We start from the raw sequence: 10,018 nt of genomic DNA on the forward strand, positions 1-10,018 counted from the left end.
TACGGCCAGTCCAAACTGAGATGCGCCATAAGTGTGAAATCCATACTGAATTTGGAAGACTCAGTACAAAAAGCCATGTCAAATATCTCATCAATAACTTTTATATTGACCACATGTTGAAACAGTAATATTGGGGAAATATTGGGTTCAATGAAGTATATTCCTAAAACTTTTTTTACTTTGTTTCTTTTAAAACTTGTTGTTTTTTTTTTTTGCTTTTTTAAAAATGTGGCTACAAAAAAAGTAAAATTAAACACACAACTCACATCATATTTCTATCAGATGGCAGGACACTAAAAAGTTAATAGTGATTCATACGCGTAGGTATGGTCAGGAAGAGCTTCTTATTTCCTCTATTACCTGCTTCCAGAAAGACTGAATGAGGGTTTTATTTTGTAACTTTGAAAATAAAAAATGAGATATGCGTCATGAAATCACAAGTGAAGGAAATTGAAATCAGTTGTCAGAGGTGGTAGGGATAACCAGTGCTGTCCTCAAGAGCCCTGGAAGCATTCGCCCTCCACCCTGGGAACATGTTTATGTGGACTTCGAAAACTGTCCACTTTTCAAAACAAAAACAAAGGACGAAAAGGAACGAAATGTTCTGAGGTTGCTTTTATTCCAAGAATTCTGTGGGCTCAGCCCAGATGCCGTTGGTGCGGGCTCGCCTATAGCACCCACACGCTACAGCACCACAAGGGCGCCCGGGGCCTATGGGAGTCCTGGTCCCCCAGCCAGTCAACGTGACTGAATCCGCCATCAAGGGCCGGCCTGGCTGCCCCCGAGTGGTCCCTCTGCGTCCCCTACTCCTCGGGCGGGCGAGGAGTGGGCTTCAATGCCCCCGTGTCCCACACTTTCGGGGTCTGTGCCCTGCAGCCCTGCAGCTCTGTTCTTCTCAGAGGGCATTTCCCGCAGCCCCCCACTCATCGCGGGGGCATCTCCAGTCGTGGACATCTTCTCTGTCCATGAGGTTTCAGATGGCCCCTGCTCGGAGCCCCTGCCCAGGCAGGGAGTGGCCACATGCTGGGCCAGAATCAGTCACCGTCCTCCAGGAGCCTGGCACCAGGCCCCAGTGAGGCGGCTAGGAGGCTGCTTCGGCCGCTGTGGGCTGGATCAGCATGGTGGTGGCCTGCAGCGGGTAGTAGCGGCCCCGCCAGGTCTTCCAGAAAATGCCCTTCTTAAGCTGCTGCCGCTGCCGCGGGATGGAATGGAAATACTGGCCATTAAGGTTGGAGTGGCCGCAGGTACCGAACCACCAGCCACCTGCCGGGGTCAGAGAAAAGGGGACTTGGTCAGGCCCATGGGTCCTTGGGCCTCCAATGGGGCTGGGATGGGGATGAGGCTGGGTGTTGGACGTCACACACTTTAGATGACTTTAGCAGTGGTTGTCAAACTGTGTTCTGAGGAACCCCAGGTTGTGACAAAGGTACCTCAGGGGCTCTGGGCACCCCCCTTCCCAGTAACTGCAGCTTTTATGTCTGTGACCCTGGCGAGTGACTTCTCCGCACCTGGCACATGGCAAGCATTTATTAAAGCCTCTCTATGACTGTCATGCATCTCACTAGTTTATATTAGATTGAACCATATGAAATTAACCACTATTCCATCCTTCTTTGACCCACCAAAAGGCAAGTTTCGTATGTTTCACTTCACAGGGCCCGGGCTCTGCCTCCGATTTCATTAGAACAAGTTGGGGTCTGTCTCGGAGGCTTTGCCACACACCAGCCACCATCCCACAAACGTCATCTCGTCGTATGTTCATAATAATCCTATGGTGTGGACGGTGTGGTTATACCCATTTTAAAGATGGGGTAAGTGAAGTGTCAAGTCAGTTGCCCAAGGGTATGCTGCACATAAGGAGAAAAGTGGGGAGGGAATAGATGGAGTTGAAGGCAGGGGACGGATGCAGAAAGGTAGGGAGGGGAGGTCCCAGCTGTGTGGCAAAGGGCAAGACAAGGAGGCACAGAGCTTGCTTGCTCACCAGAGAGGCTCTTTGCACAGTTCTTGTCTCCGCGGAGGTCGTGGTCCTGGTCCCAAGTGGAGAAAGGCAGGGAGAGGCCGCTGGGCGAGAAGGTGGTGGTACCCAGTTTGCTGGCCACGGGCGCCGTGAGCTGCAGGCTGTAGGCTGTGTCTTCGCCACCCAGGTGGACGGGGAACTGCAGTGACTCGGCATTGCCCTCCCAGTCCTGCAGCTGCACAGCTAGGCGGCTGCCACGGTCCCCCATGATGCGGTGCACCTTCTCCAGGCCCAGCCAGAACTCGCCTACAGTGGGAAAGGCCCATCTGTGAGAACGACCCACCTCGGTGGCCCCTCCTCCCCCTGTGCCTCTGGCCTGCAGGAAACACCCACCTTGGGGGTCTCCGAAGCCATCCTTGTAGGCTTCCCAGGGCTGGTTAAAGTCCACTGAGCCATCCTGGCGCCTCTGAATTACAGTCCAGCCTCCATCTGCCCAGAAAGGTGCACGGTCACCAGGAGGATTCTTCTCACAAGAGACCCTGACTCCCCCATCTGGCTCCCAAACCCCAAACCACCTCTAAACCAAGGGAGACCAATGTTCCTCTCATCCATCCCAGCAGGACTGGAGGAAGATGGTCGAAGGAGAAAGATGGGCTGGTCAGCAGGCGGAGGGCTCTGCCTAGATCTTTGTCCCAAGGATCCAGCAGGGGAGGAGGAAGCGGGGAGCAAGGGAGGGAGGGGGGTGAGCTGCATTTGACAGAAAGACAACCGGGCCCATGATATTTGGGGTACCTGGGGGGCCAGAGCATCCCTACCTGAGGTCATCTTGCAGTTAACCAGGAATGAGGAGGACCCCTGGGGCTGGATCTGGAACAATCCACTTTGCCTCTCTCCCTCTTCAAACAGCTCCTGGCAGTCCCTGGGCAGCTCTGCAGGGCAGACAAGGGTGGGGGGATTGAAGCAGAGAGCAGTCCTGGGGGTTCCATGAAACAGGCATGTCTGGGGGCTGGGCAGCAGGTGACAGGGACAGGAGAGGGCAATCTAGAGCTCATGACACATCCCCCACTTGCCTAAAGTCTTCCATAGCTCCCCGTGCCTTTCCTCAACACAGTCTACAAGGCACCCCAGGACTGGTTGCTATACCCATCCTCCCTCCTCCTGCACTGCACGCCCACCCTCTGGCCACACACCCTCCTGCCACAGGGACTTTGCACATGCTAGTGTTCTGAGACCCATTTCCCTCATGCCTTTCTTTGCCTCATATTAAAGGTCCCAGCTTCTGAAAAGGATGATGTCCCTGACCCCCCCCAGACCAGGTTAGGGGCACTGAGGACTTCCTACTCCCCAACACTGGGGTCATCTGATGGTCTCTCTCCAACTCCCCACACTGAATGAGGTCCATGAGGCTAGGGACAAGGAATGGCTCTTTGCCCACCATATGGCACCGGTGCCCAGGCTGATCCCAGCCCACAGCAGGTGTTTACTAAAGATGCCATGAAGGAATGATTGAAGGAGCTGGACCAGAGTGGGGATGGGGCAAGAACTGCGATAAACAGGAGGGGGCTCTGCTCTGTCCAGTGGCGGGTGGGGAATCAGGCCTGGATGGGGCTTGGGGACACCACAGAGGCCCTGCCTGGGGTCCCAGGTATCAGAGAGGGAGGGGGAAGGGTTAAGGAGTGAAGGAGGGAGGGACGGAGGAAAAAAGGGAGGGATGGCCAGGGCACATCGGCCGACCGGGGAAGTCCCCGCCCCCAGCCCCAGCCCAGCCCGGAAAGTAGGGGAAAGGTCGAAGGGGGAGGGGAAGGCTCAGGTCGCGGGGTGAATGTGTCCACACTGTGGGAATGGGGGCGGGCCCAGATGACTGGAGGCATTTTCTGGCCCCTGAGGCAGCTCCCCTTTCCCCTACTTTCCTCTCTTCCAATCACAACAGGCAGCCCGCCAAACCACCAATGTGGCTTCCATTAACACCAGCTGTTTGTCTCCTCAGCTCTGAACTTTCCCATACTTGGCAGGGCCGCGCCTGGAGTCCCCAAACCTACACACGACCCCCCCTTCCCCATCACATTCCCCAGCCTGGATCTATGCCTGAGGGCCCCACCCAGAAGCCGCTCATCCCAGGGCTACGGTTTGGGAGGGTGTAATGGACCCTTCCTGGTTGGGGAGGGGAGGGAGAGTGGTGGGACGGGGAGGTGCCAGAGCCCTCAAGACTAGAGGGCTGGAAGCCAGCAACCAGCCCGAGGGTGTGAAGAGGGAGATCTGAACTTTCACCCAGTTGGCTGCAGACTGCTGCAGATGCCAGGCTGGGTGATGGGGTACGAGGACCACAGGGAAGCCAGCCAGGTCTGGATCAGTGGGACAGAGACACCGGGAGCTGGGAATCTGTGTCAGACACCTACAGACATGCTAGGAGATCTGGGGTGCTATGGGGCATACACAATAAAGGAACCAGAACTTGGGGGGGGGGCATGGGAACGGCTGGTCAGGGACTTCCGGGCCAATAGAAGGTTGTGGGACGGAAGAGGTGTGTGAGTCAGGAGGCCTGGATTTGTAAGAGATGCAAGAGTAGTGCGTCTGGCCAAGGAGATGGGGGTTCCCTGCCCTAGCCTCCCCTCCTAGATCCACACTCTAAAAGACCATGGGGGATGGGTGGCAGGCAAACATCAGAACCTCCCCTCCCAGGCCGCCATTCTCTCTTCACCCAACGAGGGCTCCAGCCTCCCTAGCTGGCACCCTTTTGTCCCCCATCCTGTCCTCCTAGAAGGTTCCAACCTACAGGAAGGTGTCCCTGAGCTGTACCACCCCCTTTCCCACACCCCTGCAGCTCAGGTCCCTCTTGGACCCTCTTTCCCAGCCGCCTGCTGCTCCAGTTAGTGGCCCCGTGAGGCTTTGGGGAAATCCCACTGGCTTGCTGGGAAGAAGGGTGGGGTGGCCCCGTGAGGCAGGGAGAGGGCTGAGGAGGGGGTGTCCCAGTCACCCCTTCACCAGAGACCCGTCAGCCCACAGGGACGCAGGGCCGGGGCCTCTCTCCTTCTCAGTAAGGTGGACCTGACAAGGTGGGGGGGGGGTCAAGAATAGTGGGGGGGTGGTTTCCAGAGAACAGCAAAGGGCTGGACACTCACTGTGCAGGCGGCTGATATTGTGAGCTGGGCCAGCAAGCTGGGCCATCTTGGGTAGCCTCTTCCTCCTGGCACGCTTGGCCACCCCGTGGCCCAGGTGCATGGGGGCCAAGTGGCCCATCTGGGACAGGACAGGAGGAGGGGGTCAGGTCTGGATGGCTCAGGCTGCTCGACCTGCTTAGCTCCACGTCCAGACCCATAGGTCCAACTTCAACCTCCCTCCCCATCTGGGGCAAGCATCGGGCACCTGGTTCTGCAGGTTCTGGATTCTCAGGTGCTGCTTCTCCAGGTGCCGCTGCTGCTGGGCCACCTTCTGAAAGAGTTGCTGGATCCTGCTGTTCTGAGCCTTGAGCTGAGTCTGGGGAGAGTATAAAACCCTGGTGAGGATCTGGCTTCCTGCCGCCAACTTCTCCATTCATCCGCCGGTCCTACTCCCAACTCTCCATCCTTTGAAACCCGGGCAGGAGAGCCCAGGGAGTCCAGGATGTGCCCCTCCCGTCCACACCCTTCCAGGGCAGTAGGAGCGTACGTACCTGAAAGCTGCGGAGGGTCTCCGGGACTGCGTCGCCGGCGGGAGGGACCAGATTCTCCGGGGCGAACGGAGGCGCGGCTGACCCCTCAGGATCCTTGCAGGCGGCCCCGCACGCGCCCAGACGCCGCTCCAGCTCGCCCAGCTGCCCACGGGTGCGCTCCACATGCTCGCGTAGCCCGTTGCCGAGCTGCAGGAGCCCGTGCGCCAGCACATTCACCTCGTCCCAGGAGGCGAAGCGCGGCGTCTCCGGAGGCTCCGGGCGGCCCTGCGCGCTCAGCAGCCCGGCGGTGGCGGCGCACAGCACCAGGGCTGCTCCGGCTGTTGGCGCATAGCGCATCCTTCCAGGTGGTGTGGACGCCGGGACGCGGGGAATCGGAGAGGCAGGGGTGAGGGGGCGCAAGGGGGACTCGGAGGTCGAGATGAGAGGGGTGGAGATGCCGGGGCCCTGGTGGAGACTCGCTTGAGCGCAGAAGCCAGAAGAAAGATTCGAATCACAGCTCGCCTTGTGCCCGCGACGCCCTCTATTATAAGCACAGTGCAGGAGTAGAAGGAGGAGCCTGGGAGGCGGGGCGCATGGGGTTCCGGGGGCGGGGCGTGGGGCCGGGGGTGAGGTTCAGTGTGCTGGAGGCCGGGTAGTTTTGGGGGTGAGGGGCGCCCTGGGAGGTGCAAAACTCTGGCTCCTCCCACCAGGCCCGGACGTGCGTGGTCCATCGTGCCTTCTCTACTGACCGTGGAAGACGTGACTTCCTCTCCCCGCGGTCCCTTTCCAAGCGCCGGAATTTCGAGCCCCCCCCAAACCCCCTCCGCGCTCTTTGGGGAAAAGGCGCTGGTGTCAGCGGGGATGGGGCGTGAGGGCTGCATTCCTGACCCCCTCCCCAAGTCAAAAGCTGGGGAAGAGGGTCCTGGTACGCTCAGTCCAGCAGGGCTAGGCGGGAAGCCCGGGACCCCTCAAACATCCCCGCCCAAGACCAGGCTGGTCTCCCGGGGAGACATCTCGGGCTCCCGCGCTCCTTCCCGCTCAAGGCTTGGTCGTTGCAGATGTGTTTGTGGGATCCTTTAACGTCTTTCATCCCACTCCGCACAACTTAGTGCCCTGGTGGCAGGGCCCAGATTTGTCTTGTTCAGTCTCCAGCGGGGGCCTCTCTCCCCACTGCCCACTCTCTACCGTCAGGGTCTTCAGAGTGTTTGCCTGAATCAAAGCAGGAACCTTGGAACAAAAAGAGGGGATACATGGAAGGAAGGTCTCCCCCTTCTCCCTCATTCATTCATTCATTCAACAAACAGTCCTCTGCTCTCCTACATGGAGTTCCCAGGCTGGTGGAGAGACCCCAACACTCTTGAGCCTGGGGTAGGGACAGAGTTGGGACAGAGGAAGAATTGAGTGAGCCTGTGAGGTGGACGACTTTCATTTCACAAGGCTAAGCATTTATTCAACAAACTTATACCAAAGTTCTCCTCCTCCATTCCCACCAACTTCCCTATACCTTCCCTGAAAATTGAGGCTGGCATAGAAAACCTGCCTGCCAGGAAAAACCCAGGGCACGATGGCTCAGAGAACAGGCAAGAAAAACAGAGTTGACTCAGCAGGGCTCCGAGCCAGCTCAGCCTCTGGAATCCGAAACTGTGCGCCCCATACACTTGGCTGGGCCAGGTGCCAGGATAGCAGATCCCGGCAGCAGTGACAGGCAGGTGGGAAGGGCAGAGAGGAGAACCTTGGCAAGGAATAGATCCAGACAGCCACTGTCTGCCCTGGCAGCCGGCCTGTCCAGCCCCCAGCCCCTGGCCTCCTTCTGAGTGGGGGACATAGCTATCCAAGAGTGAGCGCTCCTCCTCCCTGGCTTCTTGCACTGAGAAAAATGATCAATTACTTTTCCAACCTGAAGGCCTTTTTCTGATCCACTTTTAAGGGGCTTCTACCTCTGTGCTGTGTTTCAGAGGGCGCAAAGTACACCCAAGCCTCTTAGAGGCACCTGCAGTGAACAAGCTACAAAAGAATTTGTCCAGGGACCCGGAGCTGGCCCTGGATTATATCTTAAAAAACTGCTCTGTGGAATATACCTTTGACCCAACAATAACATATCACCGTGATCAATTGTTTTTTTGGTACCTGCTGTGTGCTGGTTACTATGCTGGGTCCATAATGGTGGGCAAGATGCCCCCTCCACCCAATGTAGGCTACTCTGGGCAAAGTAAATGGCATTAGAAAGGTGGCATGCGGGCTGGAGTTTCTCATCAGAAAGCGAAGCAGTAAAATTGACTTCTTTTTTTGGCCTGTCTGTGGGCAGCTGAAGGAAATCCCTGCCTTTGGGAGATTTCAGTCTGGAGCAGGACACAGTCTCATGAACAGTCTTTCCATCTGTATCTCTACAACCTAGATTACTGGGGGCCCCTCAGTTCCTCTCTACTAGTCTTCAATCATTGGGGCTTCTGGTGGGTTGTATGGGAGGAGCTGATCTGTCAGTGGAGGAGCTGTCTATAAAAAAGTAGCAGCAGGGACTTCCCTGGTGGTGCAGTGGTTAAGTCTCCGTGCTCCCAATGCAGGGGGCCCGGGTTTGATCCCTGGTCCAGGAACTAGATCCCACATGCATGCTGCAACTAAGAGTTCGCATGCCATAACTAAGGAGCCACGTGCCACAACTAAGATCTGACACACCAAATAAATAAATAAATAAATAATGAAGTGTACAACTCAAGTAAAAAAAAAAAAGTAGCAGCAAACACCTATTGTGCACTTGTTATATGCCGGGAATTGTTCTAAAGTGATTATATATTCCCTTAATCCCAATAACAACTCCAAATGAAGTAAGTACTGTTATTCTATCTTATAAATGAGGATGCAGTGAAAGACAGGTTAAGTACTTGTCCAAGTTCTCACAGTTATCTAGACAGAGCTAGGATTTGAAACCAGGATGCCTAACTCTCAGCTCTGCTCTTAGCAGCCATGTGACCTTTATTCATAATAGTGCAGTGATCCTTGCCTCCTGATATTTACACCCTTGTGTAGTTCCTCTCCATCATATAACCAAGAGGATATTGTTGAAATGACAATGTGTGTGACTTCTGAGGTTAGGTCATAAAAAACATGTGACTTCTGCCTTGTTCTTGATTAGCTCACTTGCTCTGGGAGAAGCCAGCCACCATACTGTGAGGACACTCAAGCAGCCCTTTGGAGAGATCCGCAAGGTGAGGAACTGAGGCCTCCACCCAACAACCGGCATCAGCTTGTCTGCCATGCAAGGGAGCTATCTTGGAAGCAGATCCTCCAGCCCCAGTCAAGCTTTCAGATGATATAGCCTCACTTGGCATCTGTTAGCAACCTCATGAGACCCCAAGCCAGAACCACCCAGCTAAGCTGCTCCCAAACTCCTGACCCACAGAAACTATGAAATAATAAATGTGTCTTGTTGTTTTAAGCCACTCATTATGCAGCTAATACAGTAGCCAACACTTAAGTAGTGCCCACCCTGCACTTGGCATTATTTTATGTATTTTACATATATTCATTCACTTAGTATATCCTGTAAGGTCTCTATTTTAAAGAAGGGGAAACAGAGGTGCAGAGAGATCACATAGTCTGAGAGAGGAGGTGTGGGGGGAATAAAGTTTCCCAGGAAGACTAGGATTATTATTGAGCTTAAACCTGCTCCAACCATGCTTTATTTTGAGTGCTGCCAGTGGCGGACATGGAGTGCAGCTAATGCTGCACCCATAAGTTGCAATCCTGTCTCCTGCTCAAATTTGCACAGAAGCCAAGCCCCCTCTGCCAGCTCTGCTCTCCCACTCACCCCATCCCTCACCTTTTTTTTTTTTTTTTTGGCTGAGCCGGGTCTTAGTTGCTGCACATGGGATCTTTTTAGTTGCAGCATGTGGACTTCTTAGTTGCGGCATGCATGCAGGCTCTAGTTCCCCGACCAGGGATCGAACCCAGGCCCCCTGCATTGGGAGCATGGAGTCTTACCCACTGGACCACCAGGGAAGTTCCCCTCACCCATGTTTTAGGCACAGATCCTGCATGATCCTATGCTGGACCCCACAGGCCAAATTCCACCTGAAGATATGCTTGGTTTGGTCTGCCCAGAATTTTGAGTATCAGGAGATTTCTAATGAAAATCTAGAATTTCTGCTTCTCTTGCAAAATTGGAAGGTCCAACAGGAGTGATCTGCAGTCCTGCTTGTTTGCAACGGTCCAAAGCTGAAGGGGAGCTGCCCCCTTTGGCCAAGGGAGGCCCTCCCGCCCCATCACTGCTGTGCGACACAGGCCCTTCCATGCTCTGTTTTTTTGCAGATCCTTTAAGCCTCTGATCATTGCCTTTGGGCTGGTGTTTTTCTGTTGCCAGTGCCAGCCTCAGACCAGGGCAAGAGGGACCTCTATTATGGCACTGCACTTTGGAGGGTGAATGCCTCCACCAGGCA

General features: G+C 55.3%; 1 protein-coding gene across 1 annotated transcript; it reads right to left on the minus strand.

The window, feature by feature from the left end:
* Positions 1-600: 600 nt before the first annotated feature.
* On the minus strand, positions 601-6,125 carry ANGPTL4 (angiopoietin like 4). The gene is made up of 7 exons (XM_036848876.1): positions 5,607-6,125; positions 5,321-5,431; positions 5,077-5,194; positions 2,773-2,886; positions 2,351-2,446; positions 1,982-2,263; positions 601-1,263 (listed from the first exon to the last, which is right to left on the minus strand). The coding sequence occupies exons 1-7, from the start codon at positions 5,940-5,942 to the stop codon at positions 1,082-1,084; spliced, it is 1,239 nt and encodes a 412-aa protein (XP_036704771.1). The 5' UTR covers positions 5,943-6,125; the 3' UTR covers positions 601-1,081.
* Between the last annotated feature and the right edge of the window lie 3,893 nt (positions 6,126-10,018).

This window comes from Balaenoptera musculus, chromosome 3 (genome assembly GCF_009873245.2).
Source record: "Balaenoptera musculus isolate JJ_BM4_2016_0621 chromosome 3, mBalMus1.pri.v3, whole genome shotgun sequence".
NCBI lineage: Eukaryota > Metazoa > Chordata > Mammalia > Artiodactyla > Balaenopteridae > Balaenoptera > Balaenoptera musculus.

Excerpts from the sequence above, each read along its gene's own strand:
- ANGPTL4 (XM_036848876.1), bottom strand. The coding sequence starts at position 5,942 with ATGCGCTATGCGCCAACAGCCGGAGCAGCCCTGGTGCTGTGCGCCGCC. Across the intron at positions 5,432-5,606 it reads AGACCCTCCGCAGCTTTCAG|ACTCAGCTCAAGGCTCAGAA; the intron begins GTACGTACGCTC and ends TACTCTCCCCAG. Across the intron at positions 1,264-1,981 it reads CTGTGCAAAGAGCCTCTCTG|GTGGCTGGTGGTTCGGTACC; the intron begins GTGAGCAAGCAA and ends TGACCCCGGCAG.